Source organism: Osmerus eperlanus, chromosome 4 (genome assembly GCF_963692335.1).
Source record: "Osmerus eperlanus chromosome 4, fOsmEpe2.1, whole genome shotgun sequence".
Taxonomy (NCBI): Eukaryota; Metazoa; Chordata; class Actinopteri; order Osmeriformes; family Osmeridae; genus Osmerus; species Osmerus eperlanus.
The window spans coordinates 19244638-19263955 of record NC_085021.1 but is presented as its reverse complement, the minus strand read 5'-3'; the positions used below and the strand labels follow the sequence as shown (position 1 = coordinate 19263955).

Here is a 19318-nt window from a genome sequence, read left to right as displayed (position 1 = left end):
AGCCAAAGTACAGGGCACAGACGAGTGGGGGGGGGGGGGGGGGGTGAGAGAAAGCGAGCGAGCGAGACAGAGAAAAGAGGAGAATATTTCAGAACCATGGACAGCGTACTAACAACTTTGCGTCAAGATCACATTGCTAAATCGATTCTCCGACCAAACTGAACTTCAATAAGTTACCACACACAGTAGCGGTCCTAGCACATTTGACGCCCTAGGCAAGATTTATCACCAGCACCCCCCATTGCATTACAAATAGAAACTTGGAAATTAGATTTAGAAATTTGAGCGTAATGTGCGTAATGTGCCAGTCTCTGATTTGTCAGTCTCTTTAGACAAGCCAAGGTGAGCGGTGAGGGGAGAAATCGTGTGAACGAGGTTAGAGTGGGCCCACTCAACAACTGCATCAAGATACCCAACACATGAAGATGTTGTGATTAAATGAAAGAATTGTTTAAAATTCGTTGTGACATCTCACTGACACTGTAGACCTGGCTTGTCCAAAACACTGTATAACCCGAATACAATCAGCCCACGGGGACTGCAAAAGCGGATGCAAATCCATTCCTTAATCCCTCCTCATATCTAAGAGGATTGGACGTTTGAGTCACAACCCGGTGCCACGGCTGGACGATTGGTTTAGGCTATGTCCATCACATGAACTGTCAATCCCTTGTCCATCAGAGTATGAGTGACAATGAATTACATTGTCTCGCAGTATTCCACCCAAAAGAAAGCCGTGTATTGTGTTTTCATCTAAAACTTGAACATCTCAAGTCCTATGCTAAGTAAGGGCTATGAAGTACAGTACAATATTAATGTATTATCTCTGCATTTCAATCATTCACTCACAAGCGCTAACAGGTTAGCATATTGGCTACAATCCGTGTTGAATCAAATTTGACAAGAACTCGGCCTATAAATTACAATGATAAAATGGTGAGTCGGAGCAGCAATATTTCCTGAATAGTCTACTGGCCTTTCCTTTCCCTTAAAGTACAATTCCATGAGACGCACACAGTTCCACATGTTAACGCGAGGCTTTGCCATGTGTCTTATCAAACCGTGTTTTAAAGGAATTGATGCAAATTACTGCCTCGTTATTCTAAAGAACATGTTCTGAATTCTAACTAAAAGTAAAACTAATTGGAACTAATATACAATCACTTTCTCCAACCAAAAAGCGGGTTTTCCTAATACAACAGATAGCAACTAACTGTTGTTGAGGTTAATGGTGAGGTTCGCTTGACCTCAGACACTACCCTACAGGTTTCTTATGTATAAGATACCTGAGACAGGTGTCAAAGCTGATTGCACGTAAATACATTATGTGGGCTACAGTAGCCTATGCTACCCTTCCTACGACAGACCGCCGGACCAAACAACTCTACAACCACGGCTGGGGGGATTAGTCTGACTCTAATGTGTACTACATGTATTTCTACATTACATAAGAATTAAGCCGCCACAGTACAAACTGGTATAGTTCACGTTAAAAAAGCAAAGAAAGTGCTGGAAAAATTAATCAATGTGATGTGTACCGATGTTTGTAAAACCTCCAGTCCTTCACTTACCGGACAGGCCATTCTCCATCACTGTAGAGTCCAGCGTGTGTCCCGGGCAAGATCCATAGTCTCATCATTCTCGTGACTTGTCCCACTGTCAGGCCTCAGGCGCGCGCACTCGCTTGCTAGCTCGCTCACCCACCATCCGTACGGCGGCAGCGGAGACAATTAAAGGGACCGCGATGGTTAGAGATGTGCGCGCATATATCAGGGTATTAGACAGCTCTGGAACTACAGACCAGTACCGTAAGTTCTAGGCACGTAGACCATTCAAAGCCAACCGCATTCTTCGTGCACCAACACACAAACAGATTGTAGACATAACACATTATTAAACTTGGAGCCCCTCCAGTCATGTTTCGTGCTTTGTTTCAATACGAACTGATCTTCCACACCCAAATGAAAAAGTTGGGGGAGTTAAGGGATCCTTCCACCAGTCCCCCTCTTACCATCCACCATCCACCTAACACCAACACAATGCAGGTGTAGTGTAGCCCCAAACACGCTCGGTTGCATAATGGGGAACTGATCATTCATTCAACATCGATGCAGCTGTGTTGCAGTTTTTGGTGTTACTATAATAATGAATAGTAGTTATTACATCCAGCAGAAACAGGCACAGTGAAGTAATAATTGCGTTTCATTTCCCCTTTGTTGAGTAGTAGACATGGGAGAAACGAGATTGAAAAGTTAATGCTTTGAAGAAAGTTGTGTTTTTTGTCATTTCCATATATTTTATTTCACACAACTGGGAAAACAAATGATTATCTAACGAAAGAAAACGACCTTTTTATAAAAAATAAAAAAATGCAATTAAATACACGGCGTTTACAACATGAAACTCTCACTCATATTGCTGTCATAGGATCGCAGGTTGTCTGATGACAGCGCTGCTCTCATACTGTTCCAGAATAAGGGCTGGGCTCGTGGGTTTCTGGGCCAGGACAGCACTGACTTTCTGCACAGCCTTTTCCTCAGCTGCAGATATTTCATTTTAGGAAACACCTCATCCAGAAGAACCAGCACTGCCACATCCACCTTTAAGACAGAAAAATACATGACATGGGTTAATCCCCTAACAGACAATACTATTGCAAAACACCACGCAGCAACACCACAAACATAACGTATGACAGGCAAAATGTGTACTAATAGGAAATACATTAGATCTTGCTGACCTTCTCATCCAGCAGCCTCTGCTGAACCATGAAGAACACCTGGCGGATCATGCCACTAACGTTCGCACCAGTCCCACCGCTTGTGAGGACGAACACGGTCTTTGCGCTGCTGTACACTGCATTATGGAGGTTCTCTATGCAGGACAAGCCAGGAAGCCAGTCCCTTTCTTCCAGGCAGAGACGGAACCTCCTGCGACCTCCATTCTCCAGGTGGACGGTCAACTCGTTGTATACCCAGTCCCTCACCGATTGGTTCTCAGTGTCAAACACCACAAACGCATCATAGTGGTCGTCGTAATCACTGCCTGGTAGTTGCGAGTAGCCTTTGTGTCCGGCCCACAACAACTGAAAGCAGTACCAGAGGTCCCAGCCATAGAGGTGCTTCAAGAGGGGCAGAGCAGTGAGTACCAAAACTAGGAAGGAGGTGGAGAGGAAGTACACCCTTCCGAAAATCTCCGGGCAGGAGCGTGGGTCCATGGTCAGCAAGCTGGTCCCCTGTAGGGACTCAGGGAACTCGCATTGCACGTGCGTGGTGAGGAGAGGGATGTACACCGGACTAGCCCGCAGGAAGTCTGCAAACCAGGCTGTGTCACATGAGCAAGCAAATGGATTCCCATGCAGAGTGAGAGTTTTGAGGTTGCTACCGTGTCTCATGAGGTCAGGCAAGGTCTGATGTTTAAGTATTTGGAGTCTATTGTTGTTTAGGTAGAGATAGCGCAAGCCCTGCATTTTTCTGAAGAATTTTTCTGGAAGCTTGCTAATCCAGTTGTAGCTCAAATCTAAGAGAGTAAAGTTCGATCTAAAAGGTATGATTACATTAGGCAAGCTGGAGAGACGGTTTTTACTGATATTGAAGTGTTGTAACTGGCCGAGTACTGTGATGTTCTCCCATGGGAAATAGTTCAAAAGGTTATCGCTCAATCTCAGTGCTCTGAGATTTTGTGGCAGATTACAAATAACCTCTTGTGAAAGGGACCTCAGATGGTTCCTGGAGATGTCTAGATATACTAAGTTGGTGAGATTTTTGAAAAACTTATGGTAGTTGTCTCCTGAGTTCCACATGATGTTAAGCTTGTTCCCGGCAAAGTAGAGGTACTTAAGGGAAATGCTGTATAGAGCTTGATCAATTCGCATCCCAATGTCATTGTCATTCAGACTTAGCACTTCTAAACTGGGTAGGTTATTTATAAAGCCGAAGCGGTGGCCCATGCCCCTCATCAGAAAGTGAAACTCATTGTTGCTTAGGTCTAGGGCCTTCAATGTGGCATTCAACTCCCGGAAGGCGTTTTCATAATAAAAGTCAATCCTGTTGTGAGCCATGTTGAGGTACACAAGGTTGTCCAAATGTATGAACTGATTTCCATTTAAAGCCTGACTCATATAGTTGTAAGAGAGGTCCAAACAAACAGCCCTCTCAATTCCCTTAAATATGTCACCCTTTATTGAGGTAATGATATTTTGAGAAAGGTCAAAAGTCATGCTTTGACTGCAGAATTGTATCCTGAAATCCCAAATAGTTCGGATCTGAGAAAAATCTTCCTCTGATATCTCTGTCACGTCTTGTGTTATCATGGCGACGGAGGCTGTTGGACTTGGAGGAGCCCATACCTCACGCCTCTCCCAGATCATCGGAGGTGGGTTCAGATCATCCACCCTGGTGTAGCCATTTTGATTCACAGACACCTGAGGCAACTGATACATGGAGTTGTTGGTACACTTTGGAAGGAAGTGCAAAAGGTTCTGGGAGAGGTCTACCTTTCTCAGGGATGGTAACTGTCCAAAAGCACTTAGGTTGGAGGACTTTATGAAGTTCATTCGCAGCTCTAGGGTCTGAAGGTGACGTAGATTTTCAAGAACTGCAAGGCTTTCGCTGGAGAGTTCTAGGAAAAAATTCCCACTAAGGAGAAGATATTCTAAGTTTGTGATTTGTCTCAGATATTTTGAGAGCACCAGGTTATGAAATGTCTTCTTTGGCTCGTAGTTGTAAATGAGACTTAGCCAGGTCAATTGACTCAGCTCTTGGAAGAAGGAGCCATTACGTATGGCAAGAGACAAGAAGTTGTCAGAGATATCAAGCCTTTTTAATTGTCTCAGAGAGCTGAAGAGGCCCTCCGGAAATGTAAGCAGAGAGTTTCCTCTTAGGCTGAGAAACGTGAGTACGCTGTTATTGATTTTTAAAGAGTTTCTGTGTAGCTTTAAGGAGTTGTTATTAAGGCAAGGGAAACAGGGCTGGGCTGCATGGTCACATCGTTGGCAGTTCCACTCCAAGTTAAGGTACGTAAGTTTTGTCATCCCAACAAATGCCTCCTCGCCTACCTCAGAGATCTTGTTCTCCCTCAGATCCAGTTTGTGTAGTGAGAGAGGCAACCCCAGAGGGATGGATGTGATATTGTTAAAGCCAAGATTCAGTTTTGTCAGGTTACTAAGCTCATTGAAAACGCTCTCATTGATGTGGAACGACTGGTTGCAAGGGTTGAGATAGTGACAGTTCTTACCAAGAAACAGCTTCTGAAGCCATGGAGTACCGAGGGGTTCACTTATGTTAAATAAGTGATTATATTCCAGATCCAGAACTTCCAGACTAGTGGGCAGCCAGGGGAGGGAAGAAAGGCTGTTCCCTGACAAATACAGATTTCTGAGTTTCTTAAGGCCTCTGAAAGCATCCTTGTTGATATCCATCTGACATAACGGATTCCCCAGATCCCGTAGACTACCAGGGAGGCAGTTCCATCTGAGGTCCAACTCCTGTAGATTTGGAACACCAGAGAAAGATACTCCCCTGACCTTCTGGATCTTAGTATGACTCAAATTCAATAACGTAACAAAGGGAGACTGGATCCAGGGGATGTGAGAGAGCTTCCTCTGAGAGCAGTCTACGTGCGTGCTGTTCACTTCATTGTCGCAGGGGAAGAAACTGGGATCTATGCTTCCAACCACAGGTAAAAGATGACAAAGACTAAGTAAGTGCACATAATCCATAACCTGTAAAGACAGAAGTAAACATTACATTAACATTTAGTCATTTAGCAGACGCTCTTATCCAGAGCGACTTACAGTAAGTACAGGGACATTCCCCCCGAGGCAAGTAGGGTGAAGTGCCTTGCCCAAGGACACAACGTCATTTGGCACAGCCAGGAATCGAACTAGCAACCTTCAGATTACTAGCCCGATTCCCTAACCACTAAGCCACCTGACTCCCTGACTCCACATTAACGATGGCAGTAGAATTGAAGGCATTTAGGGCTGTGGTACCACAGTAGAAGCCAACAGTGGAGCAAGTTGAGGCCAGTTGTTTTCAAAACAAATTACAGGCTGTCTAAATGTCCCTCCAAACACATCATTCACTAAACCATAAATCATATTTCAACTTAATGTTTGCGGGGCAGAGGGAGAAAAAGAGAGACTGCCCTTAGTCAAGTTAAAAAGATAGTGTAACTGGCAACTGGTAAATTTACCTTCATGGTTCCTTATCCAGTACATATTGATTTCCAGTGGCACATGCTAAAACATCCACTTGAATTGAGTTTGATATGAATTACAAAGTGCCCAGATAAACCAATGTATGATCTATATAAATGAGCACATTTTGCTAAAAAATAAAGTACTGTAACAATTTAAAGACATTTTACTGTATGTAAACTAAATTACATGAAAGTGTTTACTTTCAGTAGAAAAGAGAAATGAACACAACACTTACCATAATTGTTTTGGAATAATCATCAACAACACGTATGACCCTTTCTTTTGCTTTGACTTGCAAATATCGGAAAATGGTTGTAGATATTTGAACATCCACCGTGTATGAAGTGTTTGGAACAGAACAGTCCCTCGGTTGTTCTGATCTACTGTACGTGACATCCAATGGTTTAGTTTGCCTATTGAGAAGTGAGAGTCTGTGGTAACCTGTCATGTGTCAACAAAATGAGCTCATCTCTAATCAGAAGGAGGGATTGAACCCTCTAAAAACGATCTTGACTATTCTAAAGCCCTATCTAACTGCAACCTGTAAGACAAAGTAGAGAAAAACACTATCCGAACTGAGATTATCTAGAAATTAAATGTATTGGGTACTAGTGGTATTTGCTCCTAACTTCATACATTAAATTCACATCATTGAGAAATGACAGAGGCATAAACCCTGTCAGTCAGAAAAGTTTGTCCTCCTTCAGATGACAGGCTGAAAATAGGAACTAAGAAAGAACATTTTCAATAGGAGAGTACAATAACAAAGATACAAAATTATGGTTAACCTTTTTATTTAAATATGAATGATGGTTTTAATTTCCTTACCCAACACAGTACATCTTCATTAATACAATATATCTTCAATAGTGTATGTCCCCACAGTCACATCATGTATAGATCAGACTTTAAGGCTATTTTGAAAGAGATAACATCTTTCATTTTGAATGGTGGTACCCCTACAGAAGCCCTTGCAAGAAATAATAATTTTAATGAAACTACAAACCTCACCAAAATATGTTTGACTGTTTTGGTTTTGACAAAATTAAAAGAATATTACGACATTCTCTAATTGAATTGTGATTCAATCCAAATGACAACGAAACAAATAGATGAAATGGGCAAGCCCCTGGAGAGTTAGTGCAGATACGCATTGCCTTTAGGTTCAGTTCCCCCAAACTCAGTGCTCCTTTTGGCCTCTAATAGTTTGAGGCAGGTGCGCTTGCTCATAGCGCTCACACCAGCAAGCGTTACCCAAGCCGCTTTAGCATCGCCACGTCACTTCCCGTCCACCGCGTCACACACCCAGGTGCTGTGTCATCCACAGGGCGATGTTCATGAAACCGTCCGACTCGGCGTCCACCTTGGAGAGAGAGTGGTTGTTCCCTGGGTACCATAGCAACCTGAAAGACAGCCATTCACTTAGGAGTGAGTCCCAAGAGGCTGAGGTGAGCTAGCGTTTCACCACAACTACTTGGTGTGCTTGACAGCAGAGGTCCCCCCACTCACCGCACAGGGGCCTGCAGGGCCTTCAGGGCTCGGTAGTACTCAATGCCCTGCTTGCTTGGCACACGTTTGTCCTCCTCTCCAAGGGTCAATAGCACAGGAGTCTTCACCTGGGCCCCAGAAGGCACAAACACATTACATTTAGCCATTTAGCAGACGCTCTTATCCAGAGCGACTTACAGTAAGTACAGGGACATTCCCCCCCGAGGCAAGTAGGGAGAAGTGCCTTGCCCAAGGACACCATGTCATTTGACACGGCCGGGAATCGAACCAACAACCTTCTGATTAATAGCCCGACTCCATAACCGCTCAGCCATCTGACTCCCTACACGCAGTTACAATACGAACACATTCAAGCGCACACGCAGTGGGACACTCAGGCAGGGCACAATAAAACAAAGCTTCATTATATAGCCATGTGGTGTGTGGTTTTCCCATGCCAGCTTACCTGATGGACATATTTTATAGGGGACTTGTCAAGCATCTGTTTCCAGACAGCAGGATCTGGCAGGCAGTTTGGACTGTAGTCATAACCAGCCTCAACCATGCACCTGCTCACACAAATACAGAGGCACACATTGTCACAAGAAACAGAACAAAAAACTAAAATAGCCACTTCTACAGGAAGCAGGGGTTAGAATCTGAATGTATCACAACACTGATGCTGCCAGCCTGTGTGTGTACAGCTAAACACTCCAGAGAAGCAAGAGACATCACCTCTGTAAGCAGCCCCCAAATCCCCCCTAAAATGTCACGAGGTCGGTACTAGGGATGCTCATTTTGGAAAAAAGATTTGACCTATAAATGACGGTCGTTAACGACCTTTAACCTATCAAATTAAACATGTAGAATGGACGAGTGACCCATACAAAAAATACCAATAAAACTGTGTACCAGTCTGGGATGTCAGTACTGCCAAGCATGGAGGCCAAGTTGATGACTGGGTTGCGAGCAACGCAAGCCTTGTAGAACTCTGGGTACTGGCCAATCAGATGACATGCCAGGAAACCGCCATGGGAGCCCCCTGAAGCCGCCACCTTCTGCTTGTCAAATGCAGCGTCCTCTAATACGCTCTCAACAGCAAACTAGTGTCAAAAGAAAAGATAGAGCAGTGAGACTAAATTAGAGCTCATGATTGAGAAAATGGAGGGGGGGGATTGAAATCATGAGAAAGTAAAAATCTCGTGGAGGAAAAAAAACAACTATTCTGAATGTAAAACTGAGAAGAGAGCACATGATAGTGAGAGAAAGTTGAAAGTTTAAAAAAAAAACAGTAAAACAAAAAGACACTGGGCCTCATTCTCGAACATTTTCTGAAGTTTCTTCTGAAATGTTTCTTACGGGCTTCGGAAAAACAACGTAAGAAAAAGTCACATACAACCTCATACCAGTAAGATGAGCAGTGGGATTGTTCTCCACTGGATCTAACAGTGTGCACACTAAGGTAAGGTAAATTATTATAATTATTTTAATCCGAGGATGTCTGTAGAGTTGATGTGAACGCAATCACCAACGATTTCTCACAAATTCATTAACACTTCTAACACAGAGAGTTTTCTTAAATGCGATTCCCCTTGTGGGTTTTTTTGAGACAACGATTTACGACTGCTATTTCGAGTTCGGAAAGTCTTCTGAAGTCCAGAACAAATCCCAGATGAGAAAACTTTCATGAATGCCAAATGTTTTCCTAAATCCAATTCAGAAGAAATTCCTTCTTAAATTCTTCTTAACTGCGTTCGAGAATGAGGCCCACTGTTCTTAACCAAATGGTGACAGGTTACAGTAAATTCACAGATGTCTTCCTCTTTTTTTACCCTTCCCATTTCCTCTATTCTGGAACTATTCTGAATCGAAAACTTAGAAGAGAGCACATGATAGAGTTGAAACTAAAAAAAACTGTCAAACAAAAAGATTTTGAAGATTTGTAAGAGGAAGACCTCCCCCCCCCCCCCCCCTCTCCTAACCTGGACGTCCTTGACGTCCTGAGAGCCGACGAGGCCGGGCAGGCTGAGGATGCTGTCCTGGCCGAAGCCTATGGAGCCCCGGTAGTTCACTGAAACAACACCAGGTCCAGCATGCCACGTGTCAACACGGGTGAAGCTCTGTTAGAACTGCCTACTGTAAGGATGTCTAGTGGTGGTCATTCAAAGCGCGTCAACAGAAAGACGCACATGCCAACAGGCACATGCTAACACACTGCCGCTGTCCTGAATTGACCCCCTAACAAGCTTATCTCCTCTGAGTGACATCCCCTCTGTGAACAAGGGAGAGAGAGAGACCTACTCATCCACTTAAACAAAGACTTGTCTAGTCTTTGGCTTATGCTGTTGGTGCCTGGGTTCCACACCCAGGTCAAACAAGAGTTCTTCCAGTATGAAGGGATGTGATGGAGGATCTCCACTCACCTAGCAACACGGCGAAGCCCATCCTACACAGAGCAGAGCAGGAGAGGAGCCACTCTGCCACAAACACTGAGTGAGGACCCCCTGTGAGAGAGAAAGATGATAAATACCCAGCATGCACGCACGCACGCACACACACACTAAGGTGACCCACCATGAGGTGTGACGATGAGAGGTAGCTTCAGACCCTCTTTCATGTCTCTTGGTTTCAGCAGCAGAGCGTCAAAGTCCAGACCAGCTGCAGACGACAGGACAGATCATGTTAGTGTCCATCTGTTTTCAACCCATGAAGACACTGAACCCAAAACAAAAGTGGTAGGGTGCTCTCACGATATTGGCTGTTATCTTGGTCTGAGGGCGGGGTGAAGTTCAGGATCTGCCAATCGATGTCAGGCTGTGTCTGAGCCTCTTCGAGAGTAACCCATGTCACTTCCTCCCTGGAACCAGACGGGGGCAGGAAACCCACTCTCTAAACACAAGAGACCATATCAAAGCCTCAATATGGGCTCAATTCAAAAGAAAACTGTGGAACAAAGCTCTTGTAACCAACACATGCTGTCTACTTCACATTTGAACGTTCATAAGTCAAGTAGAGTGTAAGTCGTATTGTTCAAGCACCCTTCCCTCTGCTGAGAAGAGGACATGAGGCCTACCAGGTGAACATGAGGCTTAACAGGTGAACATGAGGCCTACCAGGTGAACATGAGGCCTACCAGGTGAACATGAGGCCTACCAGGTGAACATGAGGCTTACCAGGTGAACATGAGGCCTACCAGGTGAACATGAGGCCTACCAGGTGAACATGAGGCCTACCAGGTGAACATGAGGCTTACCAGGTGAACATGAGGCCTACCAGGTGAACATGAGGCCTACCAGGTGAACATGAGGCTTACCAGGTGAACATGAGGCCTACCAGGTGAACATGAGGCTTACCAGGTGAACATGAGGCTTACCAGGTGAACATGAGGCCTACCAGGTGAACATGAGGCCTACCAGGTGAACATGATGCCTACCAGGTGAACATGAGGCCTACCAGGTGAACATGAGGCCTACCAGGTGAACATGAGGCCTACCAGGTGAACATGATGCCTACCAGGTGAACATGAGGCTTACCAGGTGAACATGAGGCCTACCAGGTGAACATGAGGCCTACCAGGTGAACATGAGGCCTACCAGGTGAACATGAGGCCTACCAGGTTAGGGGGGCAGTTGGGGGCAGAGCAGCTGACCACCATCAGGTTCCTCTCAATGGTCAACAGCGACCAGCTACCGATGTCCGACTCTACATACAGGGAACACACACACACAAGAATAAATGAGCTGGCACACCAAACCAGCAGAGTACAGTCTGTCTATGTAGGAGGAGAAGCAAAAGCACATGTAGAATATCAGCATGAAGACATTCAAGACCAGAAACTACTTGGAGGACAAGGGCAGGTTGAGGTAAACACACTGATGAACTCCATGCAAATGATGTGCAACCCACTCACTCGATGACGTCAGCGAGGTGATGGCCCCTGTGGTCGTGTCCACCGACAGCAGCTCCTGGAAGTGATGACACATTACCAACCACAGATTGCTACAGTGCGAAACCCATCCAACCAAATATATTCATGTCACAAGACACTTCGTTCCAATATCAGTTCTCTGCAATACAAAAAGGAGCTACGGGCTCCAAAGTTCTGGTGGGTCTCCATGGTGACGGGCTGTTTCCGTGGTGACAGTGCGTACCTTGCGGCTGCGCTGGGGGCAGGAGAGGAGGACGCGCTGGCTGTCAGCTGACCAGCACAAGGGGGACAGCTTGGAGCTGTAGATACCGGCGAAGCCATCTACACCCGCCCACACACACACAGACGTCAGAGTACATACACACACTTATCGGTTCACACTTACTTGTTCAGAAATGCTGACACACACACACACACACATACAGTTCCTTACCCTCTCTTGGTCGCTTGACTATATCCACCACCACCGAGGTCTTTTTGGTGTACCAGTCATACTACAAGCACAGGAAAGCACAGTCAATCCAGGGCCTCGGTCTCAAGTAGAGAACACTAAAACACTGTTGGTCTGGTTCCTGGTAAGCTCAGACATGACACCGATGAACTGATACCCTCAGGCGCAGTTGAGAGAAGGGTGAAAGAGCCGTCTCACCACACACAGCTTGCTGCAGGGCTGGTGGGGGCCGTAGACAGCACACTCCAGGTAGACAATCCTGCACTGGTCTGGGCTCAGTCTGGGGGAGCACACTGCACTGGAGCCTGACGACAGCTGCTCTGAGGGGCACAATCCACACACACGCACACACACGCACACACACGCACACACACACACACACACACAGGTAAATCAACGCAAATACCTAGAGGACGTGGTGAACTTGTGAGATACGCACATGTCTAATGGATTATTGAAACCAGACAGGGAAGGTATAATATTAGTATTATACTTAAGTATAACATAATACCCCTTACCACATTTCCCCCCGGTCAGATCCACGTAGAATAGGGAAGACCTTCAAAGTGATGCATGGGTAGAGAGCATGAAAATTATTTATAATCAAACCAATGTTAACATTCGCATTGCAACATTTTGCAGAGGTACTCCAACAGGCCAGGGGAGCTGTCACTCAACATCTCCCGCCCCGGAGTCTTTAACAAGCAATAGAAAGTGCTTACCTCCTGTTGGGGCAGAACTTGAGTCCAAGTCTGAAAGGCTCGTGCCACCAGCCCACGAACACCACACCTGTGTCCCCTGGGGCCCAGAAGGCCTGCAGGGTAGGGACAGCAATGCCGCAATTAGTGTCCAGCCATCTAAATGTAGTCATTGAGTGAAAACGCAACACAGACACACACCTGTCCAGGAGAGATGTCTTCAGGAAGTCCCTCCAGCACAGAGACATTATTGCCCTCGATGTCCAACACACACAGCACAGGAGCACTCTTACTGACCAGGGTCTCCCCCCAGTCCTCATAGAAAGCAAACTGCTCCCCCTGCCGGAATGAGTCACATACACAAGTAGAGAAACAAATCTGGTTAAACACTCTGATCACACTCTAACACCATCACAAGATGTGGCCTTGAGGCTGAAACTCGTACTGTATGTGTTCAATATGTATATGCAAACCAATGTTTATATGCAAACCAATTTTTTGCTTTAATTTCCTGTTTACCTTAGTGACTTCCTTCTTTTCCATTTTCATAGCGTCTTCCTCATCCCCAAGTGAACTGGACTCTGGAGACTCTGTCTGTACACCCACAAAGACACAGTGAGCCCAGGGTTTGAACAGTTGGTAACTCGTGTTTGACCTGTTAGCCTTTTTGACTTTCTACATTTCCTGACCTGGAAGAAGGACTCGGCCTTGGGTCTCTTTCTTTCAGCCACATACAGCAGGTGGGTTTCGGAGTGCGACCACACCAGACAGCCAAACTGATCTGAAACACAACAAACCAAGGTAAAAAAAACTCCAACTGTCTAAGATAACCCTTGCTATTATTTAAGAGTTAAAACGACATCCAGTATTACAGAAGTCATCAGCCTGCGCTCTGATGACAGAGGTTTATGATCAGTGTGATGAGTGATCTGTTTGGAAGGTAAGAATGAGGGAGGATTTAGATAACGTTCCAGAACAGGCCTCACCATCCTCATAGACCTTCCCGTGCTTCTTCAGGGCGGTCAGGTTGATGCTCTTCACCTTGATGTTCTTGCTCCAGACCTGAAGGGTCCACAGGAGGGGGGGGGGGGGGGGGGGAGGACAGTACCCAGAACAGTTCCCAGTTAAATCATACAAAGACACAAGGCAGAAGAGCACAGTGCAGAATATTACTGACAACAGACTTGATCCTGTGATGCTAAAAAACTATTTCCACAGTGAAAGATCAACGCCTCTTTTTGTTTTGTTTAATGTAAATAAGAAAAGAGCAACTCAATGTCACAAATATGGCTACCATGTCGTCCTCACCTCCAAAAACTGTTTGTCCTCTCCTTTGACCGAGCATTCTCGAACCACAGCTTTCATCTCACCAGAAGGAGAGTCTTGACTCAACAGCCTGGTAGAGAGGGAGCAAACAAACCTTAATACACGCACAATCTAAATAAAAACAATTACTTCTCAACACATAACTTACAGTGCAATAAGCTAGTCATGTATGTTTCACATAACTATCTAAAACTCCAAAAATCAGTTTCTAGGCTACAGCCAGTGACATGTGACGTCAAGACATTTGGTGACATAACTGACAAAACGTCCACATACTCTCCCTTGGTCTCCGTGCAGTTTCCTGAGGGGCCGGAGTACACCACTGACTTATCATCATGAAACACAATGTACTGACGGCAGAATTTGACATTCTCATTCCTCTCAAGGTCACGTTGACTCCATTCTGGGGGAAGACATGGAATCAAAACATTGATGATGTATCCTAAAAACAAGAGCAAGTGAGCAAGGCCTCGTAGTGTGTGTGCTGTCACATCATCCCCAATACAGTAGTATACAGCCCAATATGAAATTATATAAACTATTTCCTATGGTTCACCAAATGTATTCGAAATACATCAGCTTTCCCTGATACTACTAACAGGTATACTGAGACAAAAAAACAGAAGTCTTTTCTACCCTCGTCTTTAATTTTGGGCAACATACACAATATGAATTGGGAAAAGGTCAGAAACACAAACACAGGCACTAATACCAACATGCACAACCACAGACGGACGCCAAAGCACAAACCTGTGTAGATGTTGCTGTATTTTCCTCCGTATTGGGAGGTGATGACGGGCCCTACGTCAGCTCGGGACAGAGAGGGGAAGAGACTCAACTCTCTGTAGAGTTTAGAGATGTCCTCCGGATTGGTCATTACCTTTCCATAACATACAACAGAAGCACTGACACAACGGACCAAGGATGTGCACCGCCTTACAACACGAAATGTTACTGATCTGTACATATCCCTACGTTTACGTTAAGAAGCTAGCTAGTTATTCTAGGCTAGCTAAGCTAAGCTTGCGAAAAGGTTTCAAGGAAACATCCGATGTTTAGTCGAGCAGTAGTATCATACTTTCTAGATACTGTAGATATACTATAACCAGGAAGCAACATAGACAGCTAGCTAGGTAGTTGATGATAATGTGGTAACTCGCAAACGTTAGTGCAGCCATGCAAACATTGGTTAGTTGTATGTAGCGTTAGTAGAAACAAAGTTGCTAGCTGCCGTGATATAATGAGTAACGTCTAGCTAGCAACAAAATGTGACAAAGTTAGCCTAGCTAAATAGGTTTCTAGCTAGTACATAGCACGGCACTAACGAGCTATTTAGTCTAGCTCAATAGTTAGTGTAAGTTAGCTACTGTAAACAGCAAGCCCGACCAGTCATTCTAGGCTTCCTAACAAAATAACATAGCTACAGTAGCTTGGCAGCTAGCTAGCACGGTTGCCTAACTAATTTCAACAGGTGTGCCTCTCAAGGCTGACTAGGAAGTTCCCAGACCACTGTGTCGCCACTGAACTGTTTAGCGAGAAAGCTATATTAGTAGCCTACTTAGCATTTCAAAATATCCTGCTAGTTAGCCAGTAGTAACAAGCTAACGTAGCTCTAGAAAGTAAGCAGAATACCGTATACTGCTACTCTTCGTAGCATATCAGCTACAATCTAAAACTAACTTCATATAACAAACTGATAGATATATGCTAGTTAATGTGACATGTTCCCATACACATACCTCCATTGTTGTGTTGACAATTTACCTCATCAACTTCCTTATAACTCTAGGTGTGTTCGTCTTCATGCAGCGCCGGCAGCGCCGACAGGCGGCTGACTTGAAGAAGTGCATACCGATTAGAATTTTTGTCTGATTTGAGACGAGGAGCATGAGACGGCGCCAAAAACACGTCAAATGCCATCAAAGTACCGCGAGAACGATTCGACAGCAGCTTCTCTTTTTTCTTTTTTTTTTCCGGCCTGACTGTCGAGGCTCTTTTTTTTGTTTGTTTTTTAGAAATGTTTTATGGAACAGAATAAAGAGTACAAAACATCGACATTGTCAGGGTGTACCAGAAGTACACCAGGAGTCAGTTGGCTGAGCGGTTAGGGAATCGGGCTAGTAATCAGAAGGTTGCTCGTTCGATTCCGTGCCAGGCCGATGACGTTGTGTCCTTGGGCAAGGCACTTCACCCTACTTGCCTCGGGGGGAATGTCCCTGTACTTACTGTAAGTCGCTCTGGATAAGAGCGTCTGCTAAATGATTAAATGTAAGTAAGACAACATTCTCTAGACAGATTAACAATCAATATTAAAGGATTCAAAAAAATGTAAAAGCTTTACAATTTTTAAAAAATGTAATACTTTCTGAATAATGTGAAACATCATGTTTAAAAACAAGAAAGAATGGGTTACAGTTACAAAATTTACATTTATGAATATTGAATTTAGCAAATATAAAAATAAAATGTATAATACAATATTGGTCATCCTCCTCTATAATCCAAAATGCCAAAAAGAATGTCCTTGAAAGAGAAATTAATTAATTAACCCTTGTGCTGCCTTCGGGTCACATGACCCAAAGGTTCATAACGAACCATCGTTGTGTTTACCCAGTTTTACCCAATACAAAAACAAATAAAAATAATTGTCTTTTAACCTTTGCAATGTGGGGGGTCTGCGACAGCCCAACAGTTAAAAGAAAATGCTTCACTTTGTTTTTGTATGAGGTAAATTTGTCGCAATACGACGGTGGGTCACACGGCTGATGGGTCAGAATGACCCGAAGATAACACAAGGGTTAAAGAACATTTGCAAAAAGTCTGTCTGGTGTTTCGTGAACTTACAGTTCCACTAATGTTCAAATCCGGTGGTGTGCCCCCAGCTGCACCCCCACTCTGAAAAGTACCCCCTCGCTGGAGCGCACACACAAATATGGAAGCAAATCAGTGACATAATGTTTAGAATTTTAGGTGGCTGAGCGGTTAGGGAATTGGGCTAGTAATCTGAAGGTTGCTGGTTCGATTCCCGGTTGTGCCAAGTGACGTTGTGTCCTTGGGCAAGGCACTTCACCCTACTTGCTTCGGGGGAATGTCCCTGTACTTAATGTAAGTCGATCTGGATAAGAGCGTCTGCTAAATGACTAAATGTAAAATGTATGTATTTTTTGTCTCCCCAAAAAGAAAGTGCCCTCTGTTTCTCCTGGTCATCTGCTCAATCTTCTTCATCAGCTCTGTCACCTCAGAGAAGTTAAAGTCTGTGCAGTCCAGAACATGATACCTGTGCCCACATTTCTCCACCAGCCACTTGAGGTCTTCTCCTTCAGACTCGATGTACTCCTCAATGGCTCTGCCCCCCAGCCAATGTCCCCAAGTGAACAGGACTAAGGTATGTTTCCACACCTTCTCACCAAGGGCCTTCATGTTTGCCTCTACGTGGCTCCTGTCTGTCTTTGAGAAAGTGTCTGTGATTGGAACAACCAGGAGAAAAGCATGTGGTCCTGTTGAACAGAGACTTAAACCATTCAGAAGGTCGCTGGACTGGCTTGTGTCCCAACCTGGGGAGTCAACCACTGCCAGATTCCTCCCTGCCAGATGCCTCTCTCTTCTTATGCACTGTGCCGTTCTGCATGGAGTATTAAATTCCTTTGAGAGAAAAGACAGATCCTTGTTCAGCAATCAACAAGAAAAATAGCCCCACAAACATTGTTTTACTGTAATTGTTTTTCTCTCAGTACACCGCAAAACTTGTTTCTGTCTTCACAATCACAGCAATGGATGGATGTCTATGGGAACATTGTTTTGTTTGTTTATCTGTTTCTTTGAGTGTGAAACGGCATGCAATTTTTCCATCTTAGTGGTTTGGATACCCACCCTAAGTACCATTGTGTCAAACACATTGTGACACAGTATCATATTACCAGCTATACTTTTCCCAGTGTGGCTTTTCCCCAGCATCATCACCCTCAACCCTGCCTGCTGAATGTTTTCCCCTGTTAGACAGAATCGTAACAGAACAGTGTCCTTAGTGATCTCAAAGAGGCATTTATCTCCATATTATTCAACTTTTGTTTTAATCTTCATGAGTTACCAACATAACATGCATGTGAAAGTCGTCTTCACCTTCAAAAAGAGCCCTTAGTGTCATGTTTTGTCTCTGTGTCTTCAGCATGGCCATCTGTGCTTTTCTCTCCACCTCTCGACTTTTCTTCTCCAAGGACTTTGAACCATTTCTGTCAGGCACATAATGGTGACCTAAGTTTCCAGCCACCATCTCCTCTATCTTCTCCAGCAGGTCTGTAACCTGAGTTGAATCACTCATGTTCTTGTTGTTGAAGACATGATACCTGTTCCCACACTGCTCAAGGACCCACTGGAGGTGATCACCTTCACATTCTATGTGGCTCTCAACATTTATGTCCCCCAGCCAGTCTCCATGTGTGAACAACACGATAGTATAACTCCACACATTTTCTGTGAACAGTGTCGTGTTCCTTCACTGCTTCTTTGTTGGCGCTAGTGAATGCTGTATGTGGGAGTCAGGTGGCTGAGCGGTGAGGGAATCGCGCTAGTAATCCGAAGGTTGCCAGTTCGATTCCCGGTAATGCCAACTGACGTTGTGTCCTTGGGCAAGGCACTTCACCCTACTTGCCTCGGGGGAATGTCCCTGTACTTACTGTAAGTCTCTCTGGATAAGAGCGTCTGCTAAATGACTAAATGTAAATGTAAATGTAGAGGAACCACTAGTAGGACAGCATGGGGTCCAGGAGGACATAGAGTCATGCTGCACTGTATTTCCAGTTTATCCATCTCAGAAGTGTTCCTAAGGCTCTTGTTATATAACCACCCTGGTGAGTCGACCACTGTGAGATAGCGACCTCCTATGACACCATGGCTTGTCTTACAGAACACAGTTCTTCTACCACCAACTTCAAAGACATTGTTCTCCAGAATTGTGTTTCTTGTTGTGCTTTTTCCAGCACCCTCTCAACCCAACATCACAATCCTAAGATTGGACTGATGATATGATTCACCTGTCAGGAAAAGGGATGTGTTTATTCCAGGTTCAAGTACACTCAACCACATTAGATTGAAACCACCAAATAATCAATCCTCAGAAAAAATTAACTTAAAATGATGAGCTCACCCATAAGCGACTGAAGTCTGGATCTTTGTCTTAGTACCCCAACTGTCCTTTTGGCTGCTTTTTCTTTAATTGTTCTTGTCTT

The 19318-nt window shown here is 44.6% G+C and overlaps 2 protein-coding genes and 1 pseudogene across 2 annotated transcripts; all 3 read right to left on the bottom strand.

The window, feature by feature from the left end:
- Positions 1-2390: 2390 nt before the first annotated feature.
- tlr9 (toll-like receptor 9) lies at positions 2391-5719 on the bottom strand. Its single transcript, XM_062460539.1, has 4 exons — positions 4349-5719; positions 4095-4111; positions 2741-4046; positions 2391-2600 (listed from the first exon to the last, which is right to left on the bottom strand). The coding sequence occupies exons 1-4, from the start codon at positions 5717-5719 to the stop codon at positions 2391-2393; spliced, it is 2904 nt and encodes a 967-aa protein (XP_062316523.1).
- Positions 5720-6979: 1260 nt separating this feature from the next.
- On the bottom strand, positions 6980-15943 carry apeh (acylaminoacyl-peptide hydrolase). The gene is made up of 23 exons (XM_062459961.1): positions 15833-15943; positions 14844-14973; positions 14370-14496; positions 14076-14163; positions 13754-13829; positions 13457-13548; positions 13287-13361; positions 12969-13106; positions 12792-12883; positions 12588-12628; positions 12268-12389; positions 12052-12112; positions 11842-11939; positions 11601-11655; positions 11304-11392; positions 10441-10579; positions 10265-10348; positions 10114-10194; positions 9673-9761; positions 8603-8793; positions 8157-8259; positions 7712-7818; positions 6980-7605 (listed from the first exon to the last, which is right to left on the bottom strand). The coding sequence occupies exons 1-23, from the start codon at positions 15836-15838 to the stop codon at positions 7500-7502; spliced, it is 2190 nt and encodes a 729-aa protein (XP_062315945.1). The 5' UTR covers positions 15839-15943; the 3' UTR covers positions 6980-7499.
- A 2219-nt stretch (positions 15944-18162) lies between these two features.
- LOC134019575 (GTPase IMAP family member 9-like) lies at positions 18163-19240 on the bottom strand (annotated as a pseudogene).
- Positions 19241-19318: the final 78 nt, after the last annotated feature.